At 45.8% G+C, this 21,615-nt stretch overlaps 1 protein-coding gene across 3 annotated transcripts in view; it reads right to left on the bottom strand.

The window, feature by feature from the left end:
- Positions 1–3,337: 3,337 nt before the first annotated feature.
- The window catches only part of ATP2C2 (ATPase secretory pathway Ca2+ transporting 2), a 36,488-nt gene continuing 18,210 nt past the window's right edge, over positions 3,338–21,615 (bottom strand). The window contains exons 12-27 of one of the 3 annotated variants that reach the window (XM_033156875.1): positions 19,601–19,725; positions 18,572–18,669; positions 17,665–17,766; positions 16,623–16,712; positions 14,516–14,617; positions 13,583–13,739; positions 12,175–12,345; positions 11,260–11,357; positions 11,104–11,154; positions 9,621–9,787; positions 8,626–8,694; positions 8,184–8,300; positions 7,398–7,545; positions 6,277–6,372; positions 4,962–5,103; positions 3,338–3,828 (exon numbers count right to left, since the gene is read on the bottom strand). In XM_033156875.1, the coding sequence (XP_033012766.1) occupies positions 3,704–3,828; positions 4,962–5,103; positions 6,277–6,372; positions 7,398–7,545; positions 8,184–8,300; positions 8,626–8,694; positions 9,621–9,787; positions 11,104–11,154; positions 11,260–11,357; positions 12,175–12,345; positions 13,583–13,739; positions 14,516–14,617; positions 16,623–16,712; positions 17,665–17,766; positions 18,572–18,669; positions 19,601–19,725 (1,858 nt within the window). In that variant the 3' untranslated portion in view covers positions 3,338–3,703. Of the gene's footprint in view, positions 3,829–4,961; positions 5,104–6,276; positions 6,597–7,397; positions 7,546–8,183; positions 8,301–8,625; positions 8,695–9,620; positions 9,788–11,103; positions 11,155–11,259; positions 11,358–12,174; positions 12,346–13,582; positions 13,740–14,515; positions 14,618–16,622; positions 16,713–17,664; positions 17,767–18,571; positions 18,670–19,600; positions 19,726–21,615 lie in introns of those variants that run through there. The other 2 variants (XM_033156876.1, XM_033156877.1) reach the window with 2 other exon arrangements.

Genomic DNA, 21,615 nt, shown 5'->3' with positions numbered 1-21,615 from the left:
GTGAGTGAGAGAGAGAGAGAGAGAGAAAGTTGCTGGTTGAGGCTTGGTATTCAAAACAGTGTCCTTAACTCCCCCCCCCCCTTATTTTTAAAAGTCTTAAGGTAGTGAACTTTTGAGTAGAAAATTAAGTATGCAAAGCAAGGAATCTAAAACTGACATTCCCTTTGCAAGTGTAAAAAACAGTATTAGCTTCCACTGTAGTTCCACTTGAGCCTTGCAGATTACTGAAAGGTGGGGAATAACAATAAAATAAAAGTGGTCTATAGAGGTAAGCAGTATGTTGGAAATTGAAGTTTCCTTTAGCTTATTGACATATTTGATCAAGTAGCACAGGCATAATTTCCACAGAAGCTGGATCTGTTCTGGTCTTCTGAGAGAACGGATCCAGCTTCTGAGTGCATCTTTTATGTATACTGTTCTGACTTGGTGACATCATGTTTAAGGCCTGTAACCTTAGAAGGAACTATTTTGTTCCACCAGCTTTGTTGCAATAAATCTACAAGATACATAGGGGTGTTTCTTGTTTGGTGGCTATACTTTGATAGCAAATCTTTCCATGTTGCCGTATAGCCTCCAATCTTGCTACACCCTTACTTGGGAGTCTGGTCTGATTGAATTCAGTGCGGCTTCTACCTAAAAATGCTTAGGGACAGGCCGCAGATCAGAAATTAAATCATGTTCGCAGTCATTTTTCTTTCCGTTGGGAGTCTGTTGGGAGTGATTCTCCTGAATAGTGTTTATGAGACCCGGCAAGAGAAGCTTGAAATGGAAGATCTGCACGTTAATCTGAAAGAGCTACTTCTGTCCTGATTGATGGCTTATCTGTGTAGACGGATGCTGTGTCTAGCTCTGTATCCAGCCTATGGTAGCTAGCTATTTATTTCCTAGTCTCCTTTTCAAAGGGGCAATAGGAAGCTGCCTTATACAGAGTCAAGCCCTTTGTCCTTCCTCTCCCAGAGCTAACAATCAGTCTCTCTTCAGGGAACTCCGCGAATTGTAGCTCTTTGAGGGGAATTGGGGGGGGGTCCTCCTAAACAACTCTCAGCTACCTTAACAAACTATAACTCCCTGAGCTCTTTGGGGGAAAGCCATAACTGTTTAAGGTGGTCTCATAGCATTTTAAATGTATGGTGTTAATGTGCTGCTGGAACCAGCCTCCCCTCAAAAGTAGAGAGGAGGAAGATCAAAGGAGAGGCCTGCCAAAGGGTGGTTTTCACTTGATGAGATGGACTTTAGCTGAGGGGTAGAATATGTGTTTTGTAGGAAGTGTGATCCCAGGCAGCTCCCACTAGCAGGATCATGTAGGTGCTGATAGAAAACACCCCTCCTCAAGATAGACCTTTAAAGACCCCGCTCAGTCACAGCTGGCAGTGCCAGGCTAGATGGACCGATTTGTCTGACTCTGCACACGGCAGCTTAATATGTAAGGTTTTTCTAGCGGATATTGATCAGAGTAAGGCAGCAGAGACTAACCTGTGGCCTTGCAGGTGTTGAGTTCCCATCAGCACCAGCCAGGATGGTCCAGCCATTGGGGAATCACCAATGCCAACTGGGAGGCCACAGGTTAGCCACCCCTGGAGTAAGGGAAGCAAGCGTACTGAAGGAGGTCACCAAGCTGATCGCATTTCCTGGGGTGGGAACATAAAAAGCCTGCTGGAGCATCCTGTTCTCCCAAGCAGCTGCCTATGGGAAACCCTCAAGCAGGGCAGGAGTGCAAGATTACTCTGTCCGCTTGCAGTTCCCAGCAGCTGGTATTCAGAGGCATAGACTGACAGCGAAGGTAGTACGCCCATGGACCAGGAAGCTGGATGGCAAAGCACTGCTCAACACAAGGGAACTGGACCATAGCAGATGTTTTATAACCCTTTGCAACTCGTGTCAAGCATAGAAAGCCATAGACAAAGGTGGGTGTGGCGCTGGTTTTTCCTTTTGATCTTGTTCCAGCCATCTGGAAGAATTGTAGACTTTTCCATCTTCTTTAGTTGGCATTTTTTTCTCCTGGGTGATGGCTGTGAGCTTGATTTGAGCACATCCTTTTGTCTTTCCTCTTTTTAAAAATATAATGGAGGGTATATATTCACGGAGGGCAAAATTGTGGCGTACATTAGGCAATAGATAGTATGTGTAGGAAATGCAGCTGGGCAACACACCTAACACTTGGAATACAGCTTCAAGCAAAGGGAGATGTTCCATGCTGGAAGAAGAGAAACTATCCAGGCCAGAGACCAGCACAGAAGAGTATGTTTCTGTTCATGATGCTATCTCTTTCCCTTTTGTTTTCTTTTTAACACCTTTTGAGTGGCAGAGGATAGTTGGGAAAATAAATGCCAAAGAATTACAAATAAATGGGCAATTTACAGGAATTGGATAGAAAGGGCTGAAGCCAACCCAAACATACAAGCTCGAATGAACAGACTGTGTACATGGTTAAAGATCTGAAGAAAGAAGGTCTGTCCAGAGGGGAGGGTGGGAGGGGAAGGGGAAGGAAAAAAAAAAGTCTCCTAAAAGCTTGGTTGTTTACTCAGGTCTATTGGAGATGTTTGAGAGCGCTACTTTGTTCAGTGGCTGTTTTAAATGACGCATTCGAAATGTATTAATTGTATTCTGAACTTTGTGCATATCGTATTGTCCTTTGATTCGTTTTCTGTAAATCAGCTGCAGATATTTGTTAAGCAGTATATACATCTCCTGAATAAATAGTAAGTTAAAAAAACACACCTTTTGAGTGGTTTTATAATAATGCACGTCCAGTTGCATGTAACAAATTAATTACAACAAATAAAATGTTCCAGTTATTTTCTATAACTCTGCAGCTTCTTCAGTTAAGGTTTTTATTTGGGTTCTGTTTCAGCCACTGGGACTGAAGTTCGTCATCTTTGAATGTGGCCCTTCCCACTTTTGTATGGCCTTCAGAACCCTCTGTGGACTAACACCCCTCATTTACCTTGCCATGCCCCCTCTTTGAGTGCTTTTGCCTGTCTGGAATATGTCCTTGAGCTGCCATAATGCCTCTTGCTTGCCTGGACAGTGGCTAGAGAGGGGTGAGTGTGTGTCTGTAGAAACCACTGACTCCTGCGTCACTGGCATGTCCAAAGGCAAGACTCAGCTAGTCTACAGGATAGCCATTCAACTCAACAGCTGTAACAGTACTAGCAGTACATCTTCGCTGGCATGTCTGTAACATGAACCTATGTGGCTGGCGTTGACATTTGGGTGGTGCTGTTTTAACGAACAGCAAATGTCTTAATGCTAAGGGCTGTTTGGCCATGGAATTTGAACCTATGTCTCCCTGCAACCCCCCCCAAGCTTTCAATCCTAGTCCAATGCTCTCAACAACTACGCCATATTAGCCCCTAGAAGGCACATTTTATTAACAAAAGAAGTAATTGCAACTTAAATAAATAAAGATGGTGCTGTGGTTATTTCATTTGGTTCTCCTGCTCCATTCTCTGGCCCTGCAGAAGACACTCTTGTAAGCTGAGAGATAAAGGGGAGCAACACAAGCCGCCTTTCAAAACTATTAACAATGGACTAGACGGTGACATGGAAGAAATATGATCGGTGGGTGACAGGGCTGGGATGTAGAGATGGTTGGGAATTTTGAGAGGTATATAAAAAGCTCCACTTGTCCCCTGTGAATTGTCCTAGATCACAGTTCCATTCCAACAGCATTCCACAACAAGGGAAGTCTGATTTATTTTGGTCACACAGCTTCCAGTTGGATGTTGCTGTCCGTCTTTGATGGGGCGCAGCAATATTTCTCACACACTTTGATCAGTTCAGAGAGGAAGAAAACAGAAGAAGCCAGGGCCGTGAGGAACAGCAAGTCTATCAGGGGTAGAAAAGGGAAGGAAAAAAGATTCAATCTCTTGCTGATATACAGGCAAGGGCCACATTCACATTGTACATTTAAACCAGGGGTCGGCAAAGTTTTTGTGACTTGGGCTGGTTCACGGCTCCACAGACGCTGCGGTGGGCCTGTGTGTGTGTGTGTGTGTGTAAATGCTATTTACGGTGCTCCTGGTGCGGAGGAGGCATGCGCACCTTCCCATTGGCTGCAGGAGTTTCCTGCAGGCAATGGGAAGCCGGCCATCGTTGTGGAAGGCGGTCCCTGCTCTGCTCCGCGCTGGTTTAGCACGGTGCATGGGAGTTGACTGAGCAAGCGGTGGGGGTCCCCGAGCGGGTGGCGGGCATCCATGGGCCGGTTAAACGACTTACGTGGGCCGCTTGTGGCCCATGGGCTTTAGGTTGCTGACCCCTGATGTAAACAGTCATGGCTCCCCCCGAAAGAATTCTGGGAGCTGTCATTTATTAAGGTGCTGAGGATTTTTAAGAGGCCCGCATTCCCTTCCCAGAGCTACAATTCCCAAAATTCCCTAGGAGGGGGGGTTGACTATAGCCGATGCAGCTGTTATGGACTCCAACTCCCATCAGTCCCAGCCAGCATTGCCAATGGTCAGAAATGATGGGGGCTGCAGTCCGATAATATGGAGGGCATTACAACCCTGCACAGGATTGTTTGGGGTCGGGGGGGATATCATAGCGCTCCTACTGTTTCTTTTTTGTGGTGGGCGTGTAATTAGGGATCAATTGGGCTTGTATTCAGAAGAAACTAGGTTGTTCTGGGAGTTTGGAGGGGTGGGGATAATTTGGTTTCCCAAGTCTCAAGAGGGGGGAATTCTGTTCATCACCATGCCATCATATGTGGTCAGGTGTGAAACAGGTAAAGCCTTAGAGTCTGCTACTGGTGGCTCTTTTGCAAGTACAGCTTCTGCTTGTTCCCCCTCAAACCGCCACCTGCAACTGCCCCCTAACAAGAACCATATATTCTCACTGCTATTGGGTCAACCTTCCAAGCTCTTGAAAAAGATGGAATAATTGTCAGCCAGAGCTATGCACTTCAATCTTATTTTGGAAGAAAAAACCCAATCCTCTTTCAGAGCTCCAGCCATCCGACTTACCTAGTGCTCCTAAATTCTCAGTCTGGAAGATCTTCTGTAGTGGAGGGATGTAAATAACAGCCATTTGACCCAAAATAGACCCCAAGACAGAATACAGGAACATGCGGTTTCGGAAAAGACCAATTTCTAGTATCAGTTTTGTCTGGAGGAGGAAAAAAAGAAAAGATAATTGGGGTGGGGAAATAGATCCAACTTTACACATCTCTTCTTCATGAATCTAGCCTGTTATTCTCAAAGCAGCTTTTGGGCAAACTCATATGATAGAGTCATAGAGTTTGGAAAAGATCTTGGAGGTCAACTAGTCTAATCTGTTGAAGTGAAGGATCTGCAAATTGGGATGTAACTACAATAACCCTGACAGATGACCATCCAGTCTCTGCTTAAATACTTCCAGCGATGGGGAACATCCATTGCCCCAATTCAATCCAATGTGATAAGTAGACGTTGATTACAGTAATTGTAATTTGCTGGTTTTACATTGCAGTTTTACATCCCTGTGAATTTCCTTTGTCTCAGTATGGCCACTTTGGGGTCAATTGCAGGCTGTGCATTGACAAAACAACAACAGTTGTATTGATAAACACAGACATCCTGGTGTTTGATAAGCCGATTCTGCTAGCTAGATTAACCTTTGATGTATGGTAATTATACTTCATCAGTTGCATGAAAGATAAAGTAGATGTAGTCCATACAAGCTATGCTACATGTGGAGGTTTCCCCCATCCCAGCTGCAATAAATTGGTTAGTCATTAAGGTTCTCCAAGCCTCTTTGTCACTGATATGAAATTAGTACCACCCACTTACGATGTTGTCTGTGTCCTTCCCTGCCCTGCCCCCGACCAGGGAAGAATGGCAAACCAAGTTGATGGACTATGCTGAAATGGCAAAATTAACTGGAAAGCTCAGGAAGCATGAAGACAAGAACTTTAAAAAATAATGGGGGAAATTTTTAATTTATTTTGGAGACCACTGTAAGCAGATGAAAACATTAGCAGGATTTTAATCTCACTTGTAAGGTAAGAAAGACTATGGACAATTTAGATGGATAAAAAAATATTGATCATGGACTGATATGCAGGTGTAAATATTGACATTAGGAGGATGGAGGGGAGTCATGAGATTCAGAGTAATTTCATGCGGATTTTTAATTGATTTTGTTATAAGTTTATATCCTTTAAAATCAAATAAAAATAATTATTTTTTAAAAAAGATGTTGTCCTTCCCTTGGTTTGAGAGGGGGAGTTCCCTTTACTAACACTTTGAGCATAAATAATAGGGCATCTTCTTTGGGCTTAGCAACCAACACCTTTCTCACCTGGGAACGACATGTCAGGGCGTTGAAGAGATCAAAGAACACAAAGCAAGTGAAAGTCATTGTTGTGGTCCGTGGCGTTATGCCACTTTCCGGGATCTGAAAAAACCGCAAGTGAGAAAACTCATTCGTAAGAGAGCCGAGGGAGGGAGTGTGTGGATGTTTGGAGAATGCGCAGAGTCAGCCCTCCCATCTCACAATGAGCCCTTTGTTTGTAAAGTCACAGTCACCTTGAAAGCTGGCCTTTCTTCTTTTTTTAGAGGGAAGATTAGAAGGCCCTGCAGTGCCAAGGAGCCTTAAATCTATATGCGATGATTGATGGGCTACAGGGAAATAATTAGAAGCCAGGCGAAAGAAGCAGAGAAGGAGTGTTCTGTAGCCCATTCCTACTGCAACCTTATGATTTTGATTTGCAGTGTGTGCTGTTGCCTTACAAGGGTGAACGGCATATGATTGGAAGAGATATCTATAACAGAAGAAAAACCCTGCTGGGTCAGACCAAAGACCCATCTAGTTTAGCATCCTGTTCTCACAGTGGCCAGCCAGATAGCTAAGGGAAGCCCCAAAGCATGGTGTGAGCACAACTGCACTCCACCCACCTAAGGATCCCAGCAACTGGTATTTGGAGGAGTCACTGCCTCCGATACTGGAGGTACTGCAGCCATCATGACTAGCCTTCTCTTGTCCTCTTTTAAAGGTGGTGAAATACTAGTGGCAACTTTTAAAAATGCTTATTTTGTTACAACAAAATTTATGCACCGCTTGTTTGTAATAAAGTGGCTTACACTAAAGCCGCATGCTAAAATGATCAATTAAAAACACTTTTAAAAAGAGGTATTTAAACACTTTCAAATGATGATTAAAATCAACTGTACTCTACAAAGAGATTAATTCCCAGAATGGCTTAACAGTCCCTCTGCAAAAGGAGCCCTGGTAGCTCTGGAGCGTCCTAACAACTCTCAACACCTTAAACAAATTCAGCTCCCAGAGTATATTTTTTTTGGGGGGGGGGAAGCTGTGACTGTTGAAAGTGTTCCCATAGTGCTTTAAATGTATGGTGTTAATGTGCCCTTAGTTACCGCTTGTTTGAAGCACAGATGCAAGTGCCACATCCTCTTTCTCACCTCTTTCCAAAAGACAAACATGGTTCCACTTATTATAACGGTGGCTGACAGGAAGATCTTCAGAATCAGAGACCTGCTGAGAATCGTATCAGTGATGCTCCTTGGAGGTTGCTTGATGGCATCTTTGTCCACCGGTTCAACGCCCAAACTGTTTGCCAGGCCCAGAAAAAAACCACACAAAAAACAAGCCATTGTTTTATTAGCACAGAATCATTAGCTGTTTTATTTTTCTGGGAAGAAATAGGCAACTTGCACAAGGAAACCACAATGTAAAGTATTCGGTGAATGGCCTGTACTGACCATTCTGTTTCCTCTAGAATCTCAGAGTTCTGTGACTCAAGGGCACCAGTTGGGCTACAGCACTGTCAGCCCAGACAGCAAGCTGACTCCCCAAAGCCAATCCTTACCCACCAAGTCCAAATGTCCACCTCAGAACTCACTCACTGGTCCAAACGGTTTGTCTCTGGTGCAACAACATTGCCTGATCTCCAGCATCCTTTTCCTGATTGGAACCAAGCTACTTTCTAACACACACACACACACACACACACACACACACACACACAATTTTGGCCCTACCATTAGACCTCCAAGGTTTCTTGGTCCAGGGCATCAGAGAAGCCAGTGTCATCAGAGACAGAGTCTCCAATGTTGGATCTCCTTCTCCTGATGTCAGAGCTGTCGGAGAGGTAAATCTGCAGTGGGGTGCCCTCCCAAGAACCTTAATTCTTTTAGAAGAAGGCTTCCAGTGTGGAACCTGCCCCCCCAATCTTCCTGTGTCCTCACCTTTGCGCTGGGGGCCCATCCATTATGATATTGATCCACAGGATTTGCATAGCGTTGAGCGGGTTTGGCAAATTGAAGACTGTTGACAGAGCGATCAAACTCAGTGCTGAGATACTCCTGCCGTGAACATGAAGAGTGAGTGAGTTAAGTCTTCATGGATATTCTGTGGCCCCGATAGGGGCAGGACACTCTGTGGGGCCTCTGAGGAGTCTGCTTGCCTCCTCCCTCTCAGCCACCCTATAGCTGAGGGGGAGGCGGCGGGTGGACCGTTTGGGGCAGCGTGGAGCCTGCGGGCACCCAAGCCACTGCATCACTCCAGGAGGGCTCTGCGGTGAGTGCCACCTTGCATTTTGTCACCCCCCTCAGTGATGACACCCAGGATAGTCCACACCCACTGAATCCCCCTTCCTCCGCCCCTGGGTTTAAGTCAAGAACGACTTACGTGCTGAGCTGAAACCGAACAAAATTCTTAATGTTGTAAAAGATGCCCTTCCCTTCCTCGATTGCACTTCTGTTGGGGGAAAAGGAATAGTGTGTAAAATGATACCCATTTATGGGACAACCAAGCTCTGGATTTTGGGGGAAGCAGGAACTACCAGTGCTGCTGAAAGGGCCCATCCACACTTTGTTTCTAGGCACAGCCAGGTCCATGGTTTCAAGCTCTATGTCTGAGCAATGTTTTCTCCTTGCTGCTTTCCCCAGGAAAACCCGCTCTTTAACACTGAATTGGAACAAACAGCAATTTGGGTTTTCCACGGACTGCCATTTGTTCCGATTCAGAGGTAAAGAGAAAGGTGGTGGTGGTAGTGCTTGGACAGGGAGCTTTAAAGTGTTGACCTGTGCCAGAAACACAGCACAAAAGGGAGTCTGGATTAGCCCTAAGTGCAGAACAACCAGGGGAGCAAAGATGGTCAGGGATGAATTGGCACCACGTATTTCACAGCAGGGGCAATGATGTCATTTCCTGAAATGCTAGTGGGAAGATAACGAGAAGGGAGCCAAGCTAACCTCTCTTGGGAAAGAAACCCACGATATGGGAGCAGCCACAGAAAAGACTCTCTCTCTTTGAACCACCAAACCATGCTTTTGATATTGATGGTCATTCTAGGGGTCCTACCAGCATGTGCCCATAGCTCTCATCTTGCCACCACCCAACCCCTCCCCAGCCCAATCCAGCCAAACGACAACAATAGCAGGTCCAGGACGGGGGCTGTTTGTGATCTGTGCTGTATGTCATGTTTTATCATGCAGGTTCTGTTTTCAGGTTTGAATGCTGTCGCTAATGTTTTGTGCTCTTCTTCTAGAGAACTTATTTTATGAGGTGTCTCATAAATATAGTGAATGAATATCTCAGCTTCCCCTGCTGAAACGAATGTAGAAGCCAGAGCAAGAACAGAGACACCGGGATGTCAGATGTGCCTCTTAAGAGCCACCTACATGATGGTTGAGAAGTCGTCATCGACAAGGATCATGTTTGCCGCCTCCTTGCTGACATCTGTGCCTGCCTGCCCCATTGCAATCCCAATATCAGCAGATTTCAGAGCCACTGCGTCATTCACTCCATCTCCCGTCATCCCCACAATGGCGCCGGTCTGTTGCAAAGCCTGTGAAAGTGGCAAATGGATACAAAATTCAGCACGTATCTATGTGGTATGATCTTGGCCTCTCCAGAATATAAAGTGTCAAATGCAGTATTTTTCTAACTTTCAATAAAGAAAAAAAAGTAAATTAAAAACAAAAAAAGCAAAACAAAAACAAAATGCAGTACACAGGAAGACAATCTGGAGATATGAGCCATTTAGAATTTGGGCTTTCAGCAACAGTGGGAATTAACAATTCTAGCTGAAAGGATAAATGGGGGTTGGTTAAGAAACAAGCTTTTATTAGGTATTATTTTGCTCATGCAATCAGTTTTTAATTTAAGGGTGCATCTTCATGCAGATGTGATCAGCAGGATCAAACCCAACCAATAATATGAAGAACTGTTGAATGTTGCCAGGAAAAATTCCAGACCAGCCAATCAGGGCACACTTTTTTTAAAAAATGCTGCCTGTAATAGTCCCAGGCCAGCCAGTCAGGGTACTTACAGAGGCTCACTTAAATGAAGACATGCCTACACTTGATTACCACTTTCATGATCTTTACAGTACATGACCAAAGTGACAAATCACCCAACAGCAAGTGGGAAGTGACTCTGCTTGGCTAGACAATTGTACTAATGTCAACCAACAGAAGCAGCAACCACCAAAACTGAAAGAGAGGCAGGGCTCATTTCTCTCCTTCGTGAGACAAAGGGATGTGGAAGAGTAGGGGGAAATGCACAGATAGTTTCAGGAAACATTGAATGCATTTCCACACTGGCAATCTATTTTTTTTAAGCAACCAATAAGTTTAATAAATAATAATGATGTAATTCACTGCCTAGTGCAGCCTTTCCCCAGCCAGTTGTTCTTCAGGTGTTACTGAGCTATATCTCCCCTTAGCTCCAGCCAGTGTGGCCACTGTCAGGGATGATGGGAATTGTAGTCCAAAGCATCCAGAGGGCGCTGGGTTGGGGGAAGCCTTGCCTAAACCAATGGATCCAGAAACTGGACTTTTCCAGCTGTATTTTGTGGTGGTTATTGCTAGAAGATGTAGTTCTGAGCACCGAAAGGAAAGGAAGATACACCTTGATTTGCAATTGCTGCTTCAGTTCTCCTTTATAGAAATTGATTCCCCGACTTGCTTATCTACAGCAAAGAACCAGCAGAGAATGATTCCCAGAACGAGTTGCAGGAAAAGAGAAGCTATAGAAGGAAAATGTAATTTGAACAGAAGTGGGCAAATCAGAAGCAAAGTAGTGACCACCATGGTGCAGAAATCAGAACTAGCTTCTCCGGTAAAGGGACAGACTTGTGGCTTGTTTGGGGTCAGCAGATACCTTTATGATTTTAAGTTTGTGTTTTGGACTTGTTCGGAAGAAGATGGAAACCTGGATGATGAGGAGAGAGAAAAAAAGCAGATCTATATGAGATGGCTGGGGTTTTAAGAATGAACACACACCATGTGTTTTGGAACCCCTTCAAAGCGGCATTACATTTTTGACGGTTGACGATAGTGCTGATTCTGTGGTGTTCTCCAGTTCCTCCCCAGACATAGCTTTCATTTTCCCATTGCAGAGGCCAATATTTCGTCCTATGAAGGAAAGGGAAAGGGTGTGGCTAACCATCCCAATTGAGGCAGATACGGCATTCGACAAGGGATTTCTGGTAACTCTGACAGAAACATTCCACCAAAGTCTATTTCTAGGTCACCAAGTTGTCACCTAGCATTGCCCCCGGAGCATCTTGAACAGCCAAAGGCAAATCCAGCCTCGTGGGAGCAGAGGCAGATATCTGAGATACAAAAAAAAAAAGTGTACAGCAAGAAGGGAAATGGACAGTAGAGAGAATCAGCTGTGATGTTCAGCGCGATACAATGAATTGTGTTTCAGCGTAAGCAGAACGTAAGAAAAGCCCTGCTGGCTCAATGGCCCATTGAGTCCAGCACCCTGTTCTCACATGCCTTTTTGAAGTCTGCAAACAGGACCTGAGTGTAACAGCATCCACACCACTTGAGCAACTGGTATTTAGAAGCACATTGCCTCTGACAGTGGAGGAAGAACATAGCCATTGAGACTAGCTGGCACTGGTAGTGTTATCCTCCATGAATTTGTCCAAATTCTCCTATAAGCCATCTCAGTTGGTGGCCACCGCTACTTTCTGTGGGAGCAATTTTGATCATTTAACTACATGCTGTGTAGAGAAGGCCTTCCTTCTGCCTTTGGCTTCATTGAATGGCCCTGAGTTCTGGTATTATAAGAGAGGGCAAAAGAAAACAACCAAATCCCCACTAGCTGCTCTCTCTCCTTCGTGCATAATTTTATACACCTCTTTCACGTCTCCCTCCCTTACTTGTCCTTTCTCTAAAACCCAAAATGTTGCAAGAAGGTGGCACGGTTTATCTTGCTCACCAATGGCGAGGGCTGTTTCCAAGGCATCTCCGGTTATCATTTTCACCGAAACACCCGACTCAATGAGGACTCGAACAGCTTCCTTCACTCCATGCCTTGGCGGGTCGATGATTCCCACAAGACCTAAAAATGTCAGCCTGCCCAGTTCTGGACCGGAAGCCAGGGCAACCACTAGGAAGGAGCAGAGAAAGTGACAACAGACCAGGTTATTTCATGCTGCCACTCAGAAAGGGAAAGGGGCATAGCTCAGTGGTAGAGTATCTGCAGAAGGTCCGAGGTTCTCTCCCCAACATCCCCAGGTAGGGCTTAGAGTGACTCATGCCTGAAGCCCTGGATGGACAGTGCCAGTCTGTGTAGAAGATGATACTGAGCTAGATGGGCCAATGGTCTGACTCCGTATAAGAATGCTCCAGATGTGGTTGGACTATAACATGCATCAGCCTTAACCAGAATGGTCAATGGCCACGGATGAGGAGCATGCAGGCCAACAATATCTGGAAGGCATCAGGTTGGCTACTCCTAAGCTAAAAGAACACAAGCATGAAAAAATATACCAAGTCAAGAAGTGCTCAGGTGAGAGGGGCATGTGTGTTCCCCAGGTGTTTCTGGAATGGGCAGAAGCTACACCGCAGCATAAGATAGGAAGGCATAGTGTAGCAGTACAGGCTCCAGGTGGCAATGTGGTTGTGCTGTGGCTCCGGGGGAAATGGTCCAACCTCTGGCATCTCTGTGTGGGGCTGCAAATGTCCCATATGGCTTAGGCCCAGACTATCTGAAGGACTGAATTCTCCCATACAGACCTGCCTGGACTCTGAGATCTTAAGCAGAGGCCCTTCTCACAGCCCTGCTATCCTCACAGGCATGTTTGATGGGAACATGGGAGAGGGCCTTCTCAGTGGCTGGTCTCAGGCTTGGAACGCCCTTCCTAAAGAAGCTCAGCCGGGTCCCTCCTTGTTGTCCTTCTGCCGACAGATGAAGACTGTTTTATTCTGGCAGGTTTTGGGAAACTGACTGCTTTTAAGGAAATAGCTCCTAATAGTATGGTTCCACCCACACTGTTTTCATCCCATACATTGTTCAATGACTTTTTAACCATGACCTTTTACATGTTCTTAGCTATGTGTGTTTTATCTGTATTTAATTTTTGTGATCTGCCTTGAGACCCAGAAAAATGTAAGGATGATACTGATGGCTCTTGAAGAAGCACCGCTGGTCAGTGTCAACTGTTCTGAGCCAGAGGGCATGGCATAAGGCGGCTTCCTCTGTCCTTCAGCATTCAGGTGCCTGGTGGTTTGTGTGTGTGGAATAACAAGCTGGAAGGGATGGAGTCCGGATGCCCAGCTTGTCAACCCACACAAGACTCAAGCAAGTACGGGGGGAGGGGGATGAGGTACAGCCATGAACTGACCCCTCAGGCCAAGTGATCCCATGTGCTTCTCTTCCTGAACATAGACGGACTTCTGCTGCGGTGTCATTGGGAGGGAGATGCCGCCACTGTTATACATGGTGCAATGCTTCATTACTTCTTCAAAGGCCCCCTTCATAAAGTAGACTTCTTCTTGCCCCTATGAAACAAGGAAAAGAACTTATTGGGGAAGGGTCATAGCTTAGTGGTAGAGCATCTTCTTTGCATGCAGAAAGTCCTGAGTTCAGTCCTCAGCACCTTCAGGTTGGGGCAAAGAGAGAGAGAGAGAGAGAAATCTTTTTGGAGCTCATCACAACAAATCTCTGTGTGTTGTGTTTTCCCTAGTTCTACCATTTTCTAGATCTACATATTCCCCTTTCAGAGCTACAGTCTGCTGAGTGGTTTAACAATCAATCCCTCTTAACAAGGAACTCTGGCAATCTTAGCTCTGTGAGGGGTATTTTAACAGCTCTCAGCACCCTTAATGAGCTACAACTCCCAGAATCCTTTGTATCATAGTGCTTTAAATGCCTGGTGTGAATCTGGTCTATTGCACCTATTGCAAAAATGTTTATGAGTTTTTCAGAGTGACATAACACACACTAAAACAGACAGGTTGATGATTTCCAATACCACACCATGTGTGATTAGAATGCTGGACTTGGATGGAAGAGACACCTAGGTTCAAATCCACTCTCAGCCTTATGACGTTCATAGGGTAATCTTGGGACAGGTACTCCAGTTTCTCTGAGTCTAAGCACCTTCACAGGCTTCTTGTGAGAGTAAAACTGGGGTGAGTGAATGAGGGAGAGAGAGTGGGATAAAAATGTAACGTGTACTGACTGATCACAACTTGATTCCAGTGGCGTAACATTATTCTTTTTCTTTTCTTTTTAATAATCACAGATAACAAAAAAGAAGTTGCTTGCTTTTTACCTGGTTTTTCAGAGCACATTTGACTGCCATCCATTTCTGCTCTGAGCTAAATGGGATCTCCTTCTTCCTTATATAGATGTCTTTTATATCACTCAGTTCCATCTAAAAAAGGGAGGGGGGCGTGGAGAGAGAGGACCAGGGCTTTAGCACTTAATAATTCTATACATACATGAGCGGTAGAACTCAAAAGGAATGGCTACCATTCAATCTGACAGGTTTTCATATGCTGAACATTAACAATGAAATGCTTGTTGAAACCCTGAAGATATTGAGCTAGATGGGTGCAATGGTTTTACTTGGTTTAAGGCGGCATCTTGGGCTTCTAAGTTCTGATGTTTCTGAAGTGTGACTCAGGCAGTATTTAAATACAGTTTCATGCTTCCCATTTGCCACATGGTAAGAAGTTCTCAGCACATCATGACCTGTTTCTTCCCTTTCCTTTCCAGAGAGAGGTCATTGGAAGCTTATGGTAACCTTGCAATATTTGCTTTATTACAAATGAACAGGGATGACAAACATTCGGCCCTCAACAAGGGCTGTGTTCTACTTCCGCTGTTGGAGGCATCAACCCCAGGTTCTGGGAGTCGTAAGTGGAGAAAGCTTCTGTTGCTCTCAGTCCCTGCTTGCAGGCTTCCTGGTTGGCCCAGACTGAGCCAATGGCCAGATAGAGAGGCTTGGAGCAACCTCCCCCATGGGACAGAGGTATCCTCCCCATCTGTTTCCTTCAAAACAGTCTAGAGGTACCTCCAGTTTTCAAGACACCATCTCCTAACCCATTGATTGAACCACCACCCAGAGGTGTAGCTAGGGGAGGCAGGGGCACTGGGCGCCACACCACGGGGGTGGCACCACAAGGCCTGCAGGGTGCCTGAGTCATGTGTCTATCCTGGGAGTGACGCAGTGGCTTGGGCGCCTGAAGGCTCTGTGCTGCCCAAAACAGCAGAGTGGGGTTTGCATCTGCCTGCCGCCTCCCCTTCAGCCCCCTACAACTGAGGGGGAGGCGGCAGCAAGGCTCCATGCAGCACACCCTGCCCCGGTTCACCCCACCTCATGGGCGGTTCACCCCCACCCCTGGGTGCAGGGCGCGCATGCCACCCTGGGCGCCCGAGCAGCTAGCTACACCACTGCCACCACCCAACCATCCCAGGCTATCAGTCACTCCTTCACTTAACAAAGGAGTGTCCCTAAGGATACCAGCTTACCTAATGCAATACCTATATCAAGGAGATGAAGGAAAACCAAGAAGGTTGGTATTTTTCCGTCCATAAGACGCCCCATGTATAAGATGCCCCCTATTTTGGGGGACGCGGGTGGTGCTATGGTCTAAACCACAGAGTCTAGGGCTTGCCGATCAGAAGGTCGGCGGTTTGAATCCCCGCTACGGGGTGAGCTCCCATTGCTCGGTCCCTGCTCCTGCCAACCTAGCAGTTTGAAAGCACATCAAAGTGCAAGTAGATAAATGGGTACTGCTCCGGCGGGAAGGTAAACGGCATTTCCGTGCGCTGCTTTGGTTTGCCAGAAGCAGCTTAGTCATGTTGGCCTCATGATCCAGAAGCTGTCTGGGGACAAACACCGTCACACTCAGCCATTAAAGCGAGATGAGCGCTGCAACCCCAGAGTCACCTACGACTGGACCTAACAGTCAGGGGTCCCTTTACCTTTACCTTTAGATTTAAGAAAATGGGGTGGGATGGGGGTGGCTCAGAGTATAAGACACCCCCTAATTTTTGACACTATTTTTTAGGGGGGGAAACCTAGTCTTATGCATGGAAAAATATGGTAAATATTTCCACTGGGCACGTTTCCTTACACTTTTTGAGTTTTTAGGATCACTGCCAAGATCACTAGGTCAGGTTGCTCTCTGGCTGCCTTGGGTTTATAATACTATAATTCTGCTTCAATTCTGCTGTTGATAAATGGGCAGATCAGCTGAATGCTAAATTCTCTCTCTCATTTTTGGCAACCATGGTAAGATACCTTACCGGATCAGTTGAAGACTAAATCCTACCTTCATTTTTTTGGCAGCCATGATAAGCTGTTACAAATTAAACAGAGCCGATTAAATCTAAAACTTAATAAGGAAGGGGGCTTGCAGCAACCACCCTACCTTCATTGCCAGGGCTATTAGGGCCCCTTCAGTCGGCTGCCCCATCACAGTCGTCTTCCTGATGATTGCATTGTTGGCAACACAGCCAGCCTGAAAAAGATTTGTTTCTTCATGACATTTGTAGGGGAAATGAATCAAATGACTGTTAGGTTTAAGCCCTGGGCTCAGAGATTGCTCAGTTGCAAGCGTGATGAGTTTGGGATGCTGGGTTGAGTAGGCTGCATGCAGAGACCCTTCTAACCTCTGGCTCCAGCAAGTGTTGTAAGGCGGGCCGATAGCCTGGGCGATGGGCCATTAAGGGAACAAAGGAAGTGGATCTGTGTGAGATGGTAATGGGTGCCCCCCCATTGGTGGGTAGTTAGAAAGATAAAGACAGAGTTGAGAGCAGAGAGTTTGGAGTGATGTGAGCTAGAAGAAAAACAGCAAGCTGGAGAGAGGGAAAGAGAGTCTGTTAGAATCTAAGACTCTGGCCATGGGGGGAAGCAAGGCCCTCCTGCGGTGTTAATGCTCTGAACCCCTCCAGCATACACTCAGGTTGTATATATGTACAAATAATCCACATATAATAAAGACACCCCAGTCTCCACTATGCCTCATTCCAAAAGAAACACAAGCCCTGGATAAGCACCTGGAACCCGCACAATTTCTCATCGCTCGGAGATTGGGGTGGCGTGCAACACAAGCAAGGATTGGTTTGAAGTCTGTGGTGCCATCTTTTGGGCCGGGGTAGGAAATCTTTGGACCCTTGGCTTAAATTACGAAGTCCTCTGCAAGTGATCAGGTTAGACATCTGCCAAGTTTGATCTGTCTGTTCCGTATCAGCTCAGTGAGTAGGGAGAGAAAGGGGAGTCAGAAAGAGAGAGATAGAGATGATGATGATAGATAGATAGATAGATAGATAGATAGATAGATAGATAGATAGATAGATAGATAGATAAGGGGTGGTCCTACCTACTTTGACTCCCACCTACCACTGGTTCAGCCCCACTGCTTGCCAATATGCAACCTCCACCCCAGTTAACAACCCCAGCAAATAACTTACCTCCACTAATTTCCCCACAGAGATGTTTGAAAATTCTTTGATGACTTCTCTGGAGGGTAAGAGACACACATCTCCTTCTCCGTTGTACCCAACCCCGCTCACCTAGAAGAACAGAAATCCAGAAGACACCTGCGGAGGAGATCCAACTCTACGGCCAGCTGACATTATTTAATGTCGGAAAGAGGAGGGTACATTTAGAGACACTGATATCTTGTTAAGGAAAGCGGGCAGAAATACTGGCATTTATGGATTGAAGTTAATTGGCGAAGTAAATCAGTAGCCCACTGGAAGTGAAAATTACGGGTTTATGAGTGGTAATTAAGGGAGAGGGTTTTTTCTTCCAGTTTTGGCCTCCCCATCTATGGAATACTCTCCTTGTCAAGGCCCATCTGGTACTGACATTAATATCCTTTTGGTGCCATATTAAGGCATGATTGTTCCCTCAAGCATTTGAGAGTAGATTATTATTATTATTATGCTTATTGCTCTTTCTGTGTTACATTATTTTTGGAGGGGGGCATTGTTGCTTTATTATTAAGCTTGACGGTTGTTTTAAATTATGTATGTCAGTTACTAGAGACGTTTTGAATTAGGCAACAAATAAATCAAATTAATATTCATTTCATTTATTTTATATTCTGCCTCTTTCCTCATGCAGGACCCAAGACATTTCACAGCATAAATCATAGGCAACTGAAAACACATGACAAATGAAAGTATTTTCTAAAAAAAAAAAAGCAACCAAAATCAAATAAGTAACTGAAACCATTTAAAAGCACATTGCTACCCTTGTCATCTTATTAAAAGACAAGATCAGAGTGCTATCAACCAAGGAGGCTTATAGGTTCAGAGTTTTCTTGTATTACAACTGACAACTTTGTCCAAACCGCACGTTCGCTGACTGTACCTCTGCCTTGAATCCATCCGAGGTGATGAGCTGAGTGACAGTCATTTCATTGGCTGTCAAGGTCCCGGTTTTATCAGAGCAGATAACATTGCAACAGCCTGAGGAGAAGGGAGGATTTGTCAAAACGGAGGTTGCACTCTCAGGTGTGTGTGTGTGTGTGTGTGTGTGTGTGTGTTGCTAAGTATTCACATGTGCTAGATAAGAACCTTAAGAAGAGACTCGCTTGATTAGACCAAAGGCCAATCTACTCCAACATCAGATGGCCTTGGGAAGCCTGCAAGCAAGATCTGAGTGCAACAGCACTCCCTGCACCCGTGATTCCCTGAAAACTGGAATCTAGAGTATTAAGTAGTGGATGGACATAGCAGATGACACAGTGATTCTCCAAGCAGCTCTCTTTATTCTCAGGCTGGAACAGAACTGAACTGAAGGGCTGAGCCATCCTGCTTATATAGTACTCAGTAACATGCAACAGTAGCAACTCTCTCTCTAGCTACCCAATCCGTGAGCGGCAATCTCAATCCTTTATTTGCATGTGCGGACCTGAGTGAGAACTGCAGCCACGGTAGGCAGAGTGAAACTATATACACAACACCCCTAGTGGCCTAAGGTGAGAACTTCAATACATAACATACAGCATGTACTGCTTCCAACAGTGGAGGTAGAACCACCATGCTTAGTAGTCTTATCCTCCATGAAATTATCTAATACACTTCTAAAGCCATCCAAACTGACTATGTTCTGTGTCTAAGTTGGTCTGTGACCATAAAAATAAATTCATTCATTCATTATGTTCTGTGTGCAGACGTATTTTCTTTTGTCTGTTCCGAATATTCCAACATTCAGCTTCATTAGAATTCCCAAAGTTCTAGTATTATGAGACTGTGAGGGAAATGCCTCCCTCACATTAAATGAACGGGTGGAAACAATGACAGAGGAATCAGCCACAGAGTTAGCAAATCCAGTTTTGGAAGGCTCTACACCCACCCACCCACCCATGACCCGCCTTCATGCGCACGGTGCTCTTACCTAGAGTTTCTACAATTGGCAGCTTCTTCACAATGACTCGTTTCTTGGCCATCCTCAAGACGCCCAGGACTAAGGTCACCGTGACCACGATGGGGAGGCCCTCTGGGATTGCAGCCACCGCTAAGCTGCACACACAGAATCATTTACCACTGGTGTTACACACCACCATCCTCACTAACTCCTGTAAGGAAGTATATGCAAGCATCAACTTGCTCCAGGGCCCTGATGCTGAAACACATTAAGACCTGCCTTTTCATGGGCCCTGGATGCCTCTTTCAACACTTGAGCTCTTGGCTCAGTTGCAGGAAGGACAGTAAAGCATCTGGTAAGGCTGGGAGAGGCCCCTGTGGACAATACACTGAGCTCAATGGAGCAATCATCTGACTCCACATGGAAGGCTGCTTCCTTTGTTCCTATGCCCAGTGGAGCTTTGCAGACGTCCATTGGAGGCAGGGCTGTTTGCACTCTGGTGCCAGCTTTGCAGAATGCAGAATGCAAAGCCTCATTTGGGCTTAACCAATTGGTCCAATTTCTTTGTATGTTGACTCTGAAGTACCCTCTCTTTTTTCTGTCCTAAATCTCTGCCCGATCCATTGTATTGTATGACCCTGAGCTTTTTTATATAACAGAGGAAGGAAAGGTTTTCCACCATAGGGGTGGGGGGACCTTCCCCCTGCCCCACCCAAGGGCCACATTCTTTTGGGAGAAAATAGTCAGAACTTTATATCAGTGGGATATGCACAACCCAGTCTCTCTCCCTCTCTCCCTCCCCCCTTTCTCTCACAAACTCACTCAGTACACTTTGCTTTGCCTGCTATGGCAATTGTGTACACAGCAAAAGAAACATCAGTCAGTCAGTGCAGAGATTGAGGCATGACCTCCAAAAAGCACCAGGGTCTAGCTAGTCAGATTTGGCTCACAAGCTGGAGGTTCCCCATCCCTGGTCTAGTATGAAAATACTTTTCTGCCTGCCATCAAAACACAGAAGTGTAGGGGCCAGATGGATGTCTGTTGGTGGAGAGCTCTGTAGCCTGTGTGTCACCACTGACAAGGCCCTGGTCTATGCTTCAGGCACAAATATTGGTGAACAAGAGAATACAGAGCAAGGCAACATTCATAGCCCTTAAGGGGCAGAGGGACTGTGCAGGAAAAGAAGACAACTCTGGCTGGTCCACTTTAGTGTTACTTTTATCCAACAGTGTTACTTTTACCCACCCTTGACATTTGCCTGCCTTGTTTCTATACCTAGCCTAAACCTTTTCCCTTCCAAGTCCTCAACCATTTCTCTTTATCTGTAGCGACTTTGCCACACATTGCTTTTATCGTGCCGCTGGGCAGTAATACGAACATTACAATCCTCTGATGCCAAGGGATCCCTTTTCCAGATACGTGAACAGATGGCACATGTCACTTGATAAGAAGGCGGCCTGCCATGCAAACTATAAGGATGTACAATGCCAGCCTTTAAACAACAAGGCAGATACGGCCAGCAAGGTTAATATTTGTACAGAGAGAAGCAAATGTTTCGTGGCAGGTATATTGGTGGGGAAGGGTGGGGACGCTGTGCCCACCCATCCCGTCATCAGTACATGCACAAGTGCTTATGAAGCTCACCAGCTACAGGTATTATTAAACTTTTGGGTTCTGGTGCTACCATTTGTCCTGCTTGAAGAGCTCTGTCTCCACTGCAGCTGACAAAAATGGTTGCATCAGATTCTGATAGTTCAATCACCCTGTTTGGGGTGTTTGCAAAGCATTATGTGGAATGGAAATTTTTCTTTTAGGGCAGTGGCAGTGGCGAAGCTGCATGCTCCGACACCAGGGGCAAAGAGCAGGCAGGGGCGTGGCTGGCACACATCCTGGGGGCATGATGCGCATCCCATGGGTGTGGAAGGCTGCCCACAGGGGTGTAGTGTGCATCCCGGGGGCCTGGCGCGCTGCCTGCGGGGGCCTGGTGCCCAGAGTGGTGGGGGTGCGCGGGGCATTCTGAGGGGGGTGGCCGCGGTGGTACCCCC

The sequence above is a fragment of the Lacerta agilis genome, chromosome 8 (assembly GCF_009819535.1).
Source record: "Lacerta agilis isolate rLacAgi1 chromosome 8, rLacAgi1.pri, whole genome shotgun sequence".
NCBI lineage: Eukaryota > Metazoa > Chordata > Lepidosauria > Squamata > Lacertidae > Lacerta > Lacerta agilis.
This window is presented reverse-complemented; position numbering and strand designations above follow the sequence as displayed.